Source organism: Hoplias malabaricus, chromosome X2, assembly GCF_029633855.1.
Source record: "Hoplias malabaricus isolate fHopMal1 chromosome X2, fHopMal1.hap1, whole genome shotgun sequence".
In the NCBI taxonomy this organism is placed as follows: domain Eukaryota; kingdom Metazoa; phylum Chordata; class Actinopteri; order Characiformes; family Erythrinidae; genus Hoplias; species Hoplias malabaricus.
In genome coordinates this window covers 32100126-32118186 of record NC_089819.1, presented here as the reverse complement: position 1 = coordinate 32118186, position 18061 = coordinate 32100126, and the positions used below count along the sequence as shown (strand labels likewise).

The window sequence follows — 18061 nt, the reverse complement described above, 5'->3', positions numbered from 1 at the left end:
CAAGAGAATCGTGAGAACCTGAGCAGTAATAATTATCAAAACAATGTAGAACTTTCATTACTGTGTGATTGCAGCCTCTGCTTCAATAGAGATGTGCAGCTTGCCTTCGAAACATCGCATAACAAAGAGCTGTAACTCAAAAATGCTTTAGCCATAAGTTATAAAAATGCTCAAGCTCCTTTCTCATGGTCTTCAGAATATATCTATCTATCTCATCTTGCTGGTTAGTGCAAATTATGCTAATGCAAATTAGCTCAAAATCTAAGTAGGCGGAGCTTATGGGTTCTTGAGGCTTTTTTGTAGGGTCTGACCTGAGGAATCTGGGGAAAAAAAGAATTTCGTCTCTATGCCACACGGGGTAGGAGATACAGGCCATCAGGCTGATCAGGCTGATTCTTTGCGCCTGAGTAGCTGGAGGGTTTACTATCAGTTGACCAAATGGCAAGTCTGTAGGACCTACAGTTTGGGCTGCCCATCGTGTTTCATCAGAGAAAAAGAAGAAGAAGAAGAAGAGGAAACAGACCAAAAACAATAGGGTTCCAGCACTTGCAGTGCTTGGACCCCTAATAATAATTAAAATCAGAACAAACACAATAAGGTTTCAAGCACTTCATGCTAGAACCCCTAAAAAGTTAGGCTAGGTTAGGCTAGGCTTCCTCTCTCTCTGTTCATGACAGAGAAAAGACAGAGTCCTCCAAATGTTGAAAATTTGTTTTATTCCTGCTCCATAGGTGGTTAATATTGACTTATTTTTAATGTTACACATTATTTGGGTTGGAACTAACTATATTGTGCTATAGAATGTGCTACAAAACAAAACAACTCAAGTTATAAATGAGTTTCTGTGGTAATTCTAATAACAAATAAAAATGTACAGACAAGTTCAACTTCAGCCACATACAAACAACAGCCGTTTTTCTCCTCAAACAAGCAGACATGTTGCTCCTGAGCATAGACAAACCAGAGAGAACTGCCGTTCCCCACCATTGTAGATGTTGCCTTTAATTCATTATATATATATATATATATATATATATATATATATATATATATATACATACATATATAATGAATATATATATATATATATATATATATATATATATATATATATATATATATATATAATGAATTAAAGGCAACATCTACAATGGTGGGGAATGGCAGTTCTCTCTGGTTTGTCTATGCTCAGGAGCAACATGTCTGCTTGTATATATATATATATATATATATATATATATATATATATATATATATATACATACATACATACATACATACACACACACACGGCGCTGCTGTTTTTAATCAGACAACCTCTGTGGAAGCGGAAAACTCCTATAACTCAAATCTCATCATGCAGCACACATACAAAGAATGACTTTTTATGGTACTTATCCACTTTACACTTTACCTTGCCACATCCCACTAATTTCAAGGGAAAGAACATTTTCATGCACGTGGTTCATGACAGTTTCTGTTTCACTGAGAGCAGCTCTTCCATATAGCAACAAATTTCGGACTTCAACATTATTCAAATAAGTGCAGCAGCCGCACTGCATCTAGCCAATCAGGCAAGAGTAGGTTGGAACCTCACTTGTGTATTCCACATTCTTTTACTTACACCCATGCAGAAAGCAGAGCGATCTGGTCACTCAAACCTCTTTATTTATGCACAGAAACAGCGGCTGCTGAAGGACAGTGTGACTGAGGGAAGAGAGAGACACATGGATACAGAGATAATGAGGGACATATGAATGCAGACAGAGACCGAGAGTATAACAGAGAGAGATAGAGAGAGAGACACAACACAAAAAGGGTTATCAGAGACATAGACAACCCTATTCCACCAACGTGGAACTGATTTGGTTCCCATTAGTGCACCTAATTTTGAACCGTTCTGCGTATTTTTATTATATAGATTCCTGCAAGGTGAAGAATCTGTTGCCAGCTTCAACAAAAAACACAAAGCTAAAGAAGCTCAAGAAAGAGCCAAGTGACTAAAGAGTTATGGCACAGCAGAGATGGACATAATTTGTTACACACTTGCAGGTTTAAAAACAAGAAAATAAAAAACAGAAAAATGCTCTTTTCCAGACACTTTCCTGACTCTGTCAATTTATCTATGTTTCTGGTGCTGTCCTAGTTCAAACAGACAACACTTCTGTAAAGTGATGCAGTCTTGGCTCCCATCAAAACAAGTGCAAACGCGGGCAGGTTCACTTCATAGCACCAAGGCTCTAAGAATCCGAAATGTAAACAGTTCATGTAAATGTAAACAAAGATAGAGACAGACATCAGACAAACTTACATGGACTATTTAAACTGGCTCCTTATTCAAACTAAATACTTCACCATATACATGGCTGGGGTCTCAGGGTTGTGGTTTTCTCACAGCAATGTTAATCATTCTAAAACGGAAGGCAAATCAATGGCTACAATAAAAGAGGCATGTAGAGTCTGCTCTGCTCTTCTCTTTTGGGTGTTTTGGGCGGGGGGTGGTGGTTGTGAAAACACAAGCACATACATGTGAGCAATTCTTCACAAACACTAGGAGCAGTGAATACACACAACTGTAGCAGGGGACTGCTCTGATCCCGGGGAGCAGTTTGGGGGTTAGGTATCTTGCTTATGGGCACTTCAGCCATGAATGAATTTTTCCTTGCAGGACCCAGGAATTGAACCGGCGACCCTCCAGCCTCAAGCTCACTTCTCTAAACTCAAGGCCACAGCTACTACAACTACTCAATCAAAACTACAACATATTGCATTAGAACAAAGCATGTAACAAATGAAGGGATAAAACACACAATATAGTGATTTTAAGTTATTCTTAATTTTGAGAAATATATATAAATCTCTCCATGTACAATATTTGTGACACAAGTAACTGATATTATATCTGATATTACGCCTGCTTGGAACAGCAAGGGACATTGAACTACTGGTTGACCTTGGGAGAATGTTGAGATTCCCCGACATAACTGCAGCAGCAACAACACTTTGGCCAGACATGGTCTTGATGGGCAACCAAGCAGGTAGTGCTACTTGAGGTAACTGCCTGTCGAATGGAGGAAGCTCAAATGAAGGAGGCTCAAGAACGGAAGGAAGCCAAGTATGCTGACCTGGTGGCTGAGTGTCAGAGGAATGGGTGGAAAACCAGTTGCGAGCCAATTGAAGTGGGCTGTAGGGGCTTCGCAGGTCATTCTTTACATCAAGCCCTGGGGTCCTAGGGATCTGCGGACTGCACCAGCAAAGAGCCATGAAGAACAACATGGAAGCTGCTGAAAAGGATTCAAGTTGTCTCTGGTTGAGAAGGGGGGCTGCGTGACATAGTGCGCTGGACAAGTCAGGGCCTGATCACACCCAGTTGGGTCACCCTGTTGCGTGTGTCTGATGTAAGACCCGAAACACCCCATGACCCCGGTTACATCACTGAAGATCCAAGTCATACCACAAGGTGTATTACAGTACCAAAGTACACATTTATGCAAATTAATGTTATTGTCCTCTAGGTCAAAATTAATTATAAATCTTTAAATCAATCAAGTACAGACTACCTCTTATGACATATAAAGGTACACAATTGTTTAATATGGATGACCCTTTATTTGGCATCTACAGAACTTCATAACAGAAGCAAATTAACTTTAGTTTAAGTTCCCTGTTAATTCAGTGTAAATAAAACATAGATCATCTTACAAATACTAAAAAAACTGTAAATAAAAATAAAAAATTAATAATACACAAATAATTCATTTTTAATACATTGTTTAAAGTTTAGTTTCACTTTCAGAATTAAATGCAAAATGCCATAAATATTTTTCCTTAAAATTGTATCTAAAATCTTAAAATATTTTTACTAAGTCAAATGCACTTTACAAAGTATGTATTAATTAATAATAAAAATTGTAGAATAAGTTTAGGATCTTGTTAATTTAACTTGTATTTGGGGGGAAAAATCATCAATAAAGCTTTTTTCCTCTAATAATGCATGTAGTGCTGATGTAAACAGTTTTCAGATAATAAGATACAAATGGCTAACACTGTAATAATCTTAATTTCTTCTAAGGTACTATTGCATCAGAATTTTACCTGCCATGTTGACCTTCTCTGCATTGGCTGTACTGGGGGCAGGTGTGGCGGTGCCATTGGTCAGGTTAGTGGCAGAGCCATTATAGATAATATTGTCCACTTTGGACTCCAGCTTGGATAGCCTCAGCATAATGTTGTCTAGCAACACAGCCAGGGTCTTCTTTAGATCTACAAACACAGAACCAAGAAGAACTGGATTAAGGTTACATCTATTTAAGAGCCTAACAAATATTAAAACACATAAATACTTTTTCTGGGATTATGAGCATACGCATTAGGTTCAAATTAGTCAAAAAAAAAAAAAAAGGCTTTATTCAACAGGTCAAAGCCTGATAGTGGCCACCTGAACATACATCAACTCTCTCTAGCTACCAAGCAATTTGGAGGTTTTCAGGACCTTATACATTTTCTCTTATTTGCCAGAATTTTTAAACCATTAAAATGTACTCTGGAACATTTTATAGCAATTATTAGTGTATAAAGACTGCTTACCAACACAAAAGCTTTTAAATAAGACCATGCAGTCAGTTTTTGTGGCCTGCCTTAGTCAAAAAACACAGGAGAAAATGAGTCCCTCATATATATACATTTTATGCTCCCGTTACTGACCTCAAGCCCAGAGCTGGTAAAATCTTTATAAACCAGACACTGACAGTGAATTGAAGTCTAGTAAACTTCTATGATTGGAGCAGCTTTATATTTGAACAGGCGCATTAATGAAGGCTGAAAGAATACCCACCAGTTCTGACTTGCAGCCAAAACGTGTTAATGTCAGTGGCACATTCTTAAAAGTTTGCAAATAAAAGCATATTTTGGTTCCAGGCAAGCTACGTTTTTCTGCAGTCCTACCTAATGCTCTTTTTTTGTTGTTGTTTAAGGGCTATTAATGAATCCATTGTAAGTGGGTGCTTTATACTGTGTAAGCTTTAGGCAAAACTGAAAGGCAATAAAAGACAGGCTCATTAATAAAGAAATGCTTGTCTCTTTAGATTTCTTGCGCCCCACCTGTAATACCCCACATTTTGAGAAACGCTGCTGTAAATGGGCAAATGAGCAGATAAGACCATACAAAAAAGACAAAAAACACAGACTCTACAGATGTAAAGCAGATATAATACACAATACCAAATAGAGCATAAGTTCATAAAACTCTGCCTCTCCAGTTTAACTCCCCAGAGTCTGAGGCCTTTCAGCCGCATCTGAGGTGATCTGACATGCCTTGATATTTTAACAAATTTCACAAAACTACAAAAAAGCTACACATGCCAATATTCAGCACAGACCTAGCAACTATAAAGTGACAGAAGTCTGTATGTCATTCATCTGCTTTTTGTTTAAATTAACTCAAAACATGGACTTCCCAAAAACCTATTTTCCAAGGGGGCTGTTATATAGTGAAAAAACACATTGTGAAACTTTATGCACATTTGCAAAACATTTACTATCAGCTTCACAAATTCCATCGCTAAAATATTCTGGACTAGTGTACCATTGAAGCTAACCAGTGCCAAACGACTCAAATATATTTCACTTACTAATCACAAAATGAAGCTTTCCTCCTCAGGCAGCTGACATGCGTGACAGTGCCGTCTTGGAGCTCCACAGCATGTGCATTTGTTTGTGTGACTAAAATGAGCATTTTCACATGTCATAATCCTCCAATAAGAGGGCCTGTATTATCATGCTATTATCATATGAATATGAATAGGTGGGCCATCAAGGGTTGCGAGTCCCATATATTTGAAAAGTAGACACTAAGGTTTCTGGGGGTATGTTTATTATGTTTCTAGGACAAAAACTTGCCGAGTTCTGTAAGTGTTTTGACACAAGTCCTGATTTATCTGCCTCTTGCCATGTCTAACTGGTTGATTTACTTGTCTGTCATCTGCATCTCTTCTGTAAATGGTGATTTTGTGCGTCCATCAAGGTTTTTTTTTTTGCAGCTGAGCAATGGAATATCAAGAAATCACTAAGGACTTACACATCCCTTCAGTTACCCTCCATGTTTTTTCAGTTGACATCAGAGAAATTTTATCCATTTGAAGATGGGTAAGTGTATTTTACAAAACATTTTCCCCTTAATATCTCAGTAATGGCGGACTTAGTGTTTGGCTAAATGCTGCTTATGTGTACAACGCATGAAACTGATGTTATAAGTTATATTCTTAGTAATGTTAACTTTACTGCACGCCTACTGCTTGTTGACTACAGTTCAGCATTCAACACAATTGTTCCCTCCAGGCTGGTCGTGAAACTCGAGATCTGGGGCTGAACCACTCACTGTGTTCCCGGGTACAGAGCTTCCTGTCTGACAGACCTCAAGTGGTTAACATGGGAAACTTCGCATCTAGCGCCAAAATCCTCAGTACCATGGCCCCTCAAGGTTGTATATCGAGCCCACTTCTGTACCCCTTGTACACCCATGACTGTGCAGCTCCAACACCAATGTGAAATTTTGCGGATGCTACAGTATTGGTTGGCCTAATCTCCAACAATGGTGAGAAGGCCTACTTGAGTGAGGTGGAACAACTGTCTTCTTGGTGTGAAGTCAATAACCTGTAGCTGAATGTGTCCAAGACTAAGGAGATGGTTGTAGACTTCAGAAAAGAGAAGAGGAGGACTTCTTGATTCTGGACACACCAGTCCAGATCAATGGCACTCTGGTTGAGAAAGCGACTAGCTACAGGTAACTTGGTGTCCACATCTCTGAAGACCTGACATGGACTACACACATCTCTACCCAGCTAAAGAAGGCATGGCATCTTGTACCATTTAAGGAGGCTGAAGAAATTCAAGATCCACAGCACTGCTGAAACTCTTTTTTTTTTTCTGCCAGCATCAAGTCTGTTCTTTCCTGGAGCATCACTGCCTGGTTTGGAAATTGAAGCTCCCAGGACAAGGACCTTCAAAGAGGTGATACGCTTCTCTGAGAACATCATCGGGACTGCACAACAAAAACTCCAGGATATTTACTCCAGGTGGTGCAGAGCGTCAGGTAAATGGATTATTAAGGACATTGACCACCCAAACCTTAGTCTGTTTGAATGGCTAATTGTAACTTAAATACTTGCATAGTTAGTTTAGGAACAGTCACTTCTCGTTTCACTGTATGTTTGTACCCGTTACAAACTATATGTGACAAATAAAACTCTCAAATCTTGAATATTTACTCTAAGTTCATAGTCTGTCGTCCCTTACTTCACAATATCATTTTATTCATTTATTATGTTGAGCCTGCTGCTGCTATCGACGTCTTATAGCGACGATGTGGGCTTGTATACAGCTTTCCAATACCCGCACTCATTCGCCCGCTACACTCGTTTCTTGCTCCGTTTTTCCCCAGTCATTTCTATGGAATTCATTTTCAAAGTGCTCTAACTCTGTCAATTTTGAAGCTACGGACACGAGATTTCACCCGTCACGTCCATTTCCGGACCTCTTGCACTCATCCTTCCCTTTCTATCCCTCCTACAAAATCCCACCATTCATTTGAATGGATGACAGCTAGAGTGCATGATGTCACCACACTCTAGCTTATCTGCCCGAGAACCATTTTTTAACTTTTTAGCCTAACAATTTACCATAACTTAGATTTTGAGCTAATTTGCATAATATGCAAAATCGCACAAATTTTTGAGCGTGAACTAGTCTCTGGAAATGTACCCAATATGGACATATGTGGTATCAGCAGAATCCTAAGAACCTGAACTTTAATAATTATTCAAAAAAAGTTGGAATTTCATCACTGCTCGGCTTCCAGACTCCGCCCAAATACAGGGGTTGAGCTCGCGTTCCAAAAATCAGACAAATACAGCTATAACTCACAAACGCTTTCTTTGAAAGTTACGATACTTCACATGCTTGATCCCTATAAGGTCTGGAAGACATGAGTACTTGGTTGTGCAACTGCAAGCCTAGGGGGCGCTATAACAACAAAAAATTTGTTACACTTTACAGGATTGTCCGATTGACATGCCGATTGGTATGCATGTAGTGGGTGATGTCCTGAATGACATTCTATGACGATGATGTCATATTCGAAAAAACATGGCTGCCATTGGCTAATCAAATTTCAGCAGCTGTTTAATGACCTTAAGAAGGTCCTATCCCCATGAGACTTGCATGGAATGTCCATGGCAGAACTTCCTAAGCTCATAAAAAAATGTCATAACCATAGCCACTAGGGGGCGCAATTCAAATTTTCAACAAGCAAATATGGAATATCTCAGCGAATTCTAAACATATTGACAAGCAGTTTGCTTTATTGCATACTCTGCATATTGTCTTACAACTTTGTAATTGCAACTATTGTCAAAAAATGCATAGTTTATCCACAATAGTCAGGTATGTGAAAATTGAGAAATTTGTCTTAACAATAAACAACTGGTATTTTTGCAATCTGTATAGACTGTAGGACAATAATTATTCACAAAAGTTGGAATTTATGACACGCTGTTGCGGCAGTAATTTAACAAATATGCATGGGCAGGGCTCCATGCACTCTTTGAGCTATAACTACAACAAACTTCACCTAAATCAAACAAAACTTGGTGCACGTATGTATGTCATTACTCTGAAGTAGTCTACTAAATATGCCTGCATTGCACAGAAAGGGGGCGCTACAATTACACAACAACTGGTTGCATACGTTCATAATTGATTACACTGTCACCTAGAGATGCAGTACCAGCAAGATGAGACAGATATATTCCGAAGACCATGGGAAAGAAGCTTGTGCATTTTCATATCATATGGCTAAAGCATTTCTCAGCTGTTAGTAATGTGAAGTTTTGAAGACAAGCTGTACTGCTCTTTTCAAGCAGACCCTGCTATCACACAGTAATGAAAGTTCATTCATTTTTTTTTTATAATTATTAAAGTTCAGGTTCTTAAGATTCTCATGATACCACATATGTCCATATCGGGTTTTGATCCAAGTACTAGTTTATGCTCAAATATATGTCCCCTCCCACTCATCTGCCTGGAGTCTTCTCTTTTTTGCTGAATCCCCCCTCAGCCCCTCCCTTTCCTTCTCACACACAAATTGTCACCTCTCCACCTCCCCTCCCCCCTGCCAGTCAGAGAGGGCCAGAGGAAACAGACAATTGAAAGCAGATCTAAACAAATCAGCAATAATATCATGACTGATTCCTTATTTTTGTTTCAGTGTCAATGTTTTCAGCTCCACTGTCCAAAGGAGCACTTTGTAGATCTATTACAGAGAGGGGTGCACCTTTTGCTCTGCATACTTTCATTGCTCCCACATGTTCTTCAATGGTCAGGACACCTACAAAGAAGATATGCTGAAAATGTATGACCTACTGTCTCAGCCTTTTTTATCTATAATGTGGACCAATAGAGGATGTGTGTGTAACAGTGTAGACAGTGAGTGGACACAGGTTTTTAAAATTATCCAGCAGCACTGTTCTGTCTGATCCACTCATAAGAGCACAATGTCAGTGTCACTACAGTGCTGAGAATGTATGAGCTACTTTCTCTGATCTTATATCTATAATGTGGACCAATAAAATAGGTGTATCTAAAGGTGTGGACAGTGAGTGGAAACAGGTGTTAAATTCTCCAGCACTGCAGTGCTGAGAATTATCCACCACCCAAATTATATATGCTTTGTGGAGGTCCTGAACATTGGGTCAGAATCCAGGGTGAAATTCCAGAGTCAGTTCTGTGCTCTGTGCTTTCTCTGTAACACAAGCCCCATGTTCACCGGTCTACAGACCAGAAATTCACCCACTCATCTACTACCCCTTCTTCTTACAATTCAGAGCACCAAGGATCACATTTTAAAGCACTACAAAATATATCTTATAGTGTGGCTCCTGTATCAGGAAATGTCATATGCTACGCTCTAGCTCTGCAGAGATTTCTTTCTTTCACCCTGCTCTTCAATGGTCTGGACACCCATACTGCAGGTATGACTCAGGTGTTGGAGTTTTAAATCCCTCAGCATCACTGCTGGACAGAGAATAATCCACAACCAAACACTGCCAGCAGAGAGTGTCTTCTGTCCACTGATGACAGACTCGAGTACAAGCAACTCCACATCATATCTGCTGTTTGGGGTCCTGAACATTAGGGTGAGAAACCAGAGTGACGTCTGTGCTCTATACTGTCTCTGTCATCCGCTACTCCTCCATCTCATGCTACACCTCCAAAGAGATGCCAGAACAGCATGGAACACCTTACAAACACTACACAAACTTCCCCAAAAGTCCCTACTATCTCTGGACAGCTCATATGCTAGCACATTGTTCTTCTACCAGCAAATACCAGCTTGGACCCCGGGAATTGTCGCTTGCGGCTATATTTATTATTAATATTATTGTTTTGTTTGTTTGTTTGTTTGTTTGTTTTTTTGGGGGGGGTTCTAAATTACTGTGGGTAGATTTAATGGGAGACAAAAAATAACAGTCTAATTGTGACTTATATTTTAATCTCTATGTTGATAATTACATGCTCCATTTTCAAGATACTTATGGCTTGAGTTGTACAAATAACCCACAGGCACCTGTCTCAAATCAACCTCAAATTTAGTTACTTGAAAATTTTGCCCACGTAAAGCACACATCCATGCAATCTCAGAATGGATATTTTCATTTGCAAACAAGTCCTGACATTACACTAGCTTCTAGTTAATCCTAACTGTGAGGGGTCAGGGCAGCTCCTGAGCTGGAAGGAGATTAATCAAAACACCTGTTATGTTTCAGCACATACGGACAAAAACAGCAATTAGGACACTGCTGCTTTCACAAGATGTGTATGAAAACCCCAGGACAGAAATAAACTTTTCATATTAGGCGAGAGACAAAAAAAATGACAGTGGCTGGTGCAAGCAGAGAGAGAAGGGAAATCAGGTTGAATGTTATTATAATAGAGAGTGAATAAGACACACATCCAGAAGGAAAATTCCACAGTCCAGGAGCAATGCATGAAATTGAATAAATAAATAAAATACTGCCATCCTCAAAGCTTCTCATGCAAGATGACAAGAACAAAAAACACTCAACACCTCATGTAACTTATCGTTCCAAAACCTTTATTGAGAAACTCAAGAAGAAAGAGAGAAAAAGAGGTTTTGTTTGTGTTGTCTCAACCATGGCACAGATATCTAGTCCTTCCATCTACAGAACATGGAGTGCATCAGGGTCAAGTCTGAGCTCACTTTAAAGAGCAAAAATACACAAACAAAAGACACAACATTGAATTTTTTAAACATTGGCTAAGAAATCCAAACAACAAATTTTGTTTTCAGCTCTGTGCATTGGGTCAAACCTAAGGCCATTTTTGGCACATTTCATGTTCCTTCCTGCCTCTGTTTTGTCCATTTCTTGCCTCATTCCGCTTTCTCCTAGTCCTGGTTCTGTCACTTCTCATACTCCATTTTATTAGTTTGTTTGTGTTCTTTACTCAGGGATTAATTACCCAAAAAAAAAAAAAAATAAAAAATACATAAACTGACTTCACCGCGACCCTGAAATGGAGAAGCGGAGAAGAAAATGATGATGATGATGAATGATAAACTGACTTGGGGCTAGACAATAATTCAATATCAATATATAGGGGTTGGACAATGAAACTGAAACACCTGGTTTTAGACCACAATAATTCATTAGTATGGTGTAGGGCCTCCTTTTGCGGCCAATACAGCGTCAATTCATCTTGGGAATGACATATACAAGTCCTGCACAGTGGTCAGAGGGATTTTAAGCCATTCTTCTTGCAGGATAGTGGCCAAGTCACTATGTGATGCTGGTGGAGGAAAACGTTTCCTGACTCGCGCCTCCAAAACACCCCAAAGTGCCTCAATAATATTTATATCTGGTGACTGTGCAGGCCATGGGAGATGTTCAACTTCACTTTAATGTGATTTGCGCTCCTTGCACCATTGAAACCGACGTTTGGCATTGGCATGAGTGACCAAAGGTTTGGCTATAGCAGCCCAGCCGTGTATGTTGATACTGTGGAGCTCCCGACGGACAGTTCTGGTGGAAACAGGAGAGTTGAGGCGCATATTTAATTCTGCCGTTATTTGGGCAGCTGTGGTTTTATGTTTTTTGGATACAATCCGGGTTAGCACCCGAACATCCCTTTCAAACAGCTTCCTCTTGCGTCCACAGTTAATCCTGTTGGATGTGTTTTGTCCTTCTTGGTGGTATGCTGACATTACCCTGGATACCGTGGCCCTTGATACATCACAAAGACTTGCTGTCTTGGTCACAGTTGCGCCAGCAAGATGTGCACCAACAATTTGTCTTCTTTTGAACTCTGGTATATCACCCATAATGTTGTGTGCATTGCAGTATTTTGAGCAAAACTGTGCTCTTACCCTGCTAATTGAACCTTCACACTCTGCTCTTACTGGTGCAATGTGCAATTAATGAAGATTGGCCACCAGGCTGGTCCAATTTAGCCATGAAACCTCCCACACTAAAATGACAGGTGTTTCAGTTATGTTGTCCAACCCCTGTATATTGCAATATAAAATGTTTTAATAACGATTCTCTACACATTTTCATTTTTTCAGTATATATTATTTACATCTGTCACTGACTGATGGTCATTAGAGAGGGCACTCTGCTCAGTACCCTGCACTCTTTGAAGTTATCTTTGAAATTTTGAAGTTAGTTTAAAAATATTGTTTGATGGTGACATCAGGTTGCTTTCAGTTCTCGGCAGTTTTTCTGTGTTTTTTTATTGTTCATATTGATTTCAGAATTTTATCGTATTGGCTGTATCATCTGGCTCTAAACAAGACTTAATCTGACAAACCTTTTTTTTTTTTTTTTTTTTAAAGCAGATTTTGAGGTATACACATATATATATATATATATATACATTTATGGTGAGCACCAGTGCATGCCATTCCTGTGAAGGGTACGCCCTATTGTATCACGAGAAACAGTCACCCCAGATTGACTTTCTACTTTTTTAGCTAACTGCAATGAACTTGTGGAAGGGTTGAAGAAGACCTGTTTAATGAATAATTTGACTCACCTGTGGTTAAATTCTTTTAATTAGAATTTTGTAGTTTAAACTTTAGCTTTGCTCCTAAAACTTTCATTGGGGTGTACTCATTTTTGCAACATGGTCTTGAAGGAATTTGTTAGGAAAGTGACTTTTTTGTGTGTGCAAATGAACACATCTTGTTTGCAATCGATGGCCCACATTTGTGAGAGTATTTTGTAGGTTTTCTGACAAATGTGTTGGGGTGCACTCAATTATGCTGAGCACTGTATACACACACACACACACACACACACACACACACACATGCATATATAGAAGCAATGTGTACACACCCTTAGATGTGTTTCTGTAGTATGTTCCATATTATGTTGGAATTTCTCATATTAAGTGTCCCCCCAACAATATCAAATTCACACCTTATGCCCTTGCACCTGCCTTTGCTCAGATTGAAAAGTAAGAGACTGAAGTACAGTTTAATTAGTAGGTCAATTTTCTGTATTTTTGAACATTGATGTTAATGTTGTATCTGGTTTTATAATGTTAAGCTACTGATTTAGAGATAGAAGTTGATGTTAAATAAATTTGAAAATTGTAAATTTGCATGTAGGGCTGGGCGATATATCGATATATTAAAATATATTGAGATAGAACAGAGTGTCAAGTCCAGTTTTATTGTCAATTCTGCATATGTACAGGACATACAAAGGATTGAAATAACGTTACTCTCCTCTCCAAGATGCAATAACATTTAACAAAAATAGACTAAATTCAACTAAGTATATAAATATATGAAAATGACCAAACAGAAGACAAGTGCAGAACATACGATACAAGCAGCTCACTGACAGACATACATGAGACAATGGAACACTGACTGAAGACAATAACCTGATTTGGAGGTAGGATAATGGATGTACAAGGCAGTGTAAACAATAGTGCAAGATAATCGTTAATCGAGTGGGATATGGGGTGAGGCTCACTTCTATCGATATTTTAAGCTTTTAAAACTCTAAATCTTGTACAGGGCCATTCTGCACTCTGCTCAACTTGTCTGCTTTGCTCTGCTCACAGCACCGCTTCCTTTTCTATCTTTCTTCACCCTGCTTTTCTGTCTTTCTTTCATCCTCCCTCTGACTGATCTTTTTCTTTTCAATCTCCAAAGTGTGCTGGCTCATGTTGCTCTAGAAGAGACACACTCATTAACCTTATTAATGCTAGCTATGTGGTAAAATTACTGTTATATTTTGGTCTCAAAATTGTGATTTGCGATATTGTATCTATATTTTATTGCAACTCTATTGTAGTGAAGTATGATGAATGTGGTATCATTTCTCTCATAAAAATTTGACCTTTTGGGACTTTAATATACAGAATTTAGCCTGGTCACTTTTTCTCCCCCCAAGGCCAGGTTGGAATTCTAGATAACACTTCTAGTGTGGAGAATTTGACATTTAGGCCAATTTATGACAGGCCTGCTGCTTCAATGAAATGCAGAGAGAAAGAGAGACAGAGTCAATGATCACCTTTATTCCTTATTTCCTCTGTAATTTTTTTTTATAACCCTTGAACCAAAGTAACATATGTTAACCTCCATTAGGCACTATTAAAAATTTCATCCCTTTCATCCCAATACTTGCTGTGAATTTATACAGTGAAAGCTAACAACATTTTCATATTTGGCTAGAGGCGGAACATTAAAATTTAAGGAATAAATATTGGTATATTAAACATGGATGCTTTTAATTCAGTTTTTTTCTCCTTCGGGTTCCAATCCGAAAACAAGACCATGAGTATTGTCTACATGATACGGGTGGGACACACCATAGTAAGCAGCAGAGAACAGAAGTCAAGAAGTATAATTGCTGTGTGCTAACATTTCAGATGCCAGTGTTTAGAGAAAATGCTGCTTGTTTTATTTTTTTTCTGCAGTTCAAAAATATAAAGCATCTTAATACAGTCTCAAGAAAAACTGTTGTCAGATCCTTCATTAGAACGTGATTATTTCATGCCAGTTCGTTAGATGATTTGAAAAGACATTTGAATTCTATTTCGTCTTTCAGCACATCTTTAACATTTGAGCGCATTCTGTAAAGTTGGCCTTTTCTACGTAATTATGTACTACGTAATTATTTACAGTCTTCTGCTTTTTTTTCCTCAGATACATGATATTTTAATTTCTCTAACGGACTCTCAAGCCCTTTGTGAGTTGAATAAACTGTGTAAAGTCAAGGCCAGCTCTAACCTGTGATTCACAGTAGTCTCAGAAGCACTGATTTACAGGTCAAAAAGGACTTGTGCCAGCAGTATCACCTATACAGAAGCAAAGAACAACAGGTCTGAAATAATGAGTTGCTTGCCATCTATTATTTTAAAATTAAAAATAAATAAGTGCGCACAGGTCACAAAGGCAAATAAAAGGATCCCAATGTCTACAGTAGTACAGTGGTTGTTGTGAGAGTTTTACTTATTGTAATAAATATGTATAAAACTTCAAACCTATTATTGTCTAGCAAGGAAAATGTTCTTAATAATTAACTATCTATAGGTTAGCTCCAGCAATGAATAGTGGAACTGAAGTGATTGAGCACAATCCAATAGTTTCCAATTGAGTTAGAGTTATGTTCGTGAACCAGAACTTAACATCCGACTTAAGTTGGCCTTGCTCCCATTGATTCCAAGTATGCTCTGGACCCACGGGAACCCTGAATTGGATAAGCAGTTACAGACTTTTCACTAATGTTGTGGCTAAATGCCATCAAATCCTTACAGCAATATTCCATTATTCCATCTGGGGTAACACTACATATACACTGAATTTGGTGCAATATTCTCCATCTTAGAACAAATGGCACATATCCAGCTCTGTTAATTAACTTTGGAAAAATAAAGGAGCATCATACACACACTCTCCCACCACTTATACTGTGTAACCAATCTGTGGAAATCATGATGTGGTAATACTCCAGCTGGGATTTATACACCATGTTGACAGTGCATGTAAGAAAGTCAGTCAGAGATTATATTTAATCAGGAGATTGAAGTCTAGGGTTGAAAATCAAATCACAGAAAATGTGTATGTCAGCCTGATAGAAAGTGTTCTGGTATTTAATACAGTCAAAAAATTGGACACATCATCTCATTAGTCATTGTTGGAATAGAGCTATTCACTGTCTAGAACTGTGTACCAGTCCCTATCGCTGCACAACCCAAGTTATGGTCTCAAACACACTAATGTGGCAAGCAGTTCTACAAATTAACTCTTGACAAGGCCACAGCTGTTGACTGAAAAAGATTCCAGGTGACAACCTAATGAAGCTGATTGATGTGTGCTAAAAGCTATGATCAAAGCAAAAGGTGACTATTGTAGTGTGATATGATGAATGTGTATTAATATCTAATAAGAATTTTGACTTTCTGAGATTTGATTTTAATACCCAGGCTTTAGTTTTCAAAGACATCTCCAAGCCACACAAGCCAAGATCGGAATTTGAGATAAGCTTTCCTGCAAGCACTGGCCCCAAATTGGTGCCCGAAGGTCTGTCAGAGGGTCATAAAACTGAAACTACAGGCTCTTTCAAGGACAGTTTACAACACAGGGTCAAGGGAGGAATCTTTTGGGAGACACTCCCAAGGATCAGTTTATGCTCTGTGTAAAACTGCTTAGTTAAGAACTTCTCAAATTATAGAATTAAAACTTAATTCCCACTGGTTTAAAACAGTTTGAAGTTACATATGGGTACCAACGTGTGAAATTAATTCCATTTGGAAAATCAAAATGGGTGGAATTAATTTACATGTGTTTAAAGTCACTTTTTATATGAATTTATGTAGAACCAAGGTAGCCACATCCTCTGTGTGTTATTTGGTTAATAATTATGTAAAACATATAATCGTTTATAGTGCAAAAATATGATTCAGAATCCTGACATATTCATTCAACAGGGATCGTCTTTGTCTTGTTCAAGTGTCATAAATTTTATGTGATGTCACTACCAAGGTACAGGAAAAAGTCAATCAGGAGCAAGAGATGCTCCAATCCTCAATCTCAATCAGGTATTCAAGTCGGGTTTTCTAAACTTTGGTTAAAAATCCCAGTGGCCCGAAATGACACGGCCCTTCTGCCTTTCTTCACTTCACTCCCTTTTTATTATTATTATTTTTTTAAATTTATTTATTTATTTATTATTTTGTTACTACACACCTTTGGAAATAACTCAGGATGGAGAGAGAAATGACTCAGGCTTTTCCTAAAAAACAAGGAAGAACATCTCTCTCCTGCTTCGAGCAGGCAATGCTTCTCAGATAGGGTAGTCAGAGAGCTCTCCAGCTCTGCAGGCATCCCTCAGGCGTCAGCCTCTCATGGCTTTCTTAAATAGTCTTGGGCCCCTCAAGCGTGGTCCAGATAGAACAGAAGTTTTATTTTAATGTTATCTCTAGTAGAAAACTATAGTTAAAAAAAGCTATAGTTTAACTCCAGCAAAATTCAATGCCACCCAGAGCATGAAGGAGACCTCAGACCTCTGACCCTCAAAGTGATGACAAAAGCTTTCGGACCAGCGACGGAGAAGGCCCCACGCACCCACAGAATGACCTTCTGAGATGAGGCCCAGGAGAGACCTGCATGGATGTGTCTCTCAAGGTGACAGATCAGCGATGACGGACAATTCCCACAGAGACCTTCAGAACGCCACCAGCTCCAACGGAGTGGTCGCCGTGTCTCTGAAAAGGGGGAGAAAAGGAATGCCAGCAGCTGCAGTGCTACAAGGCCCGCGGCTGCAGTGCTCCAGGAAGCTGCACTGGAAAACACAGCGCATCAGTGACACACCCCCAGCTATCTCCAGTAATACGTAAAGTCATGTGGTTTCATTTCTTCATAGCTCAGGAGGTTGGTGCTGAATGCTTGCTGAATAAACAATAGCCTTTTTAGAATTTATGGTAATTATCATAGAGAAATTCCCTCATATATTAATCTCCCTGTTCC

The 18061-nt window shown here is 38.8% G+C and overlaps 1 protein-coding gene across 2 annotated transcripts in view; it reads right to left on the bottom strand.

Moving 5' to 3' along the window:
• LOC136677501 (alpha-1,6-mannosylglycoprotein 6-beta-N-acetylglucosaminyltransferase A-like) overlaps nt 1-18061 on the bottom strand; it is a 247051-nt gene that overhangs the window by 146675 nt on the left and 82315 nt on the right. For both annotated transcript variants that reach the window (XM_066655064.1, XM_066655063.1), the window contains one exon: nt 4096-4263. In XM_066655064.1, coding sequence (XP_066511161.1) covers nt 4096-4263 — 168 coding nt within the window. The remainder of the gene's footprint in view (nt 1-4095; nt 4264-18061) is intronic.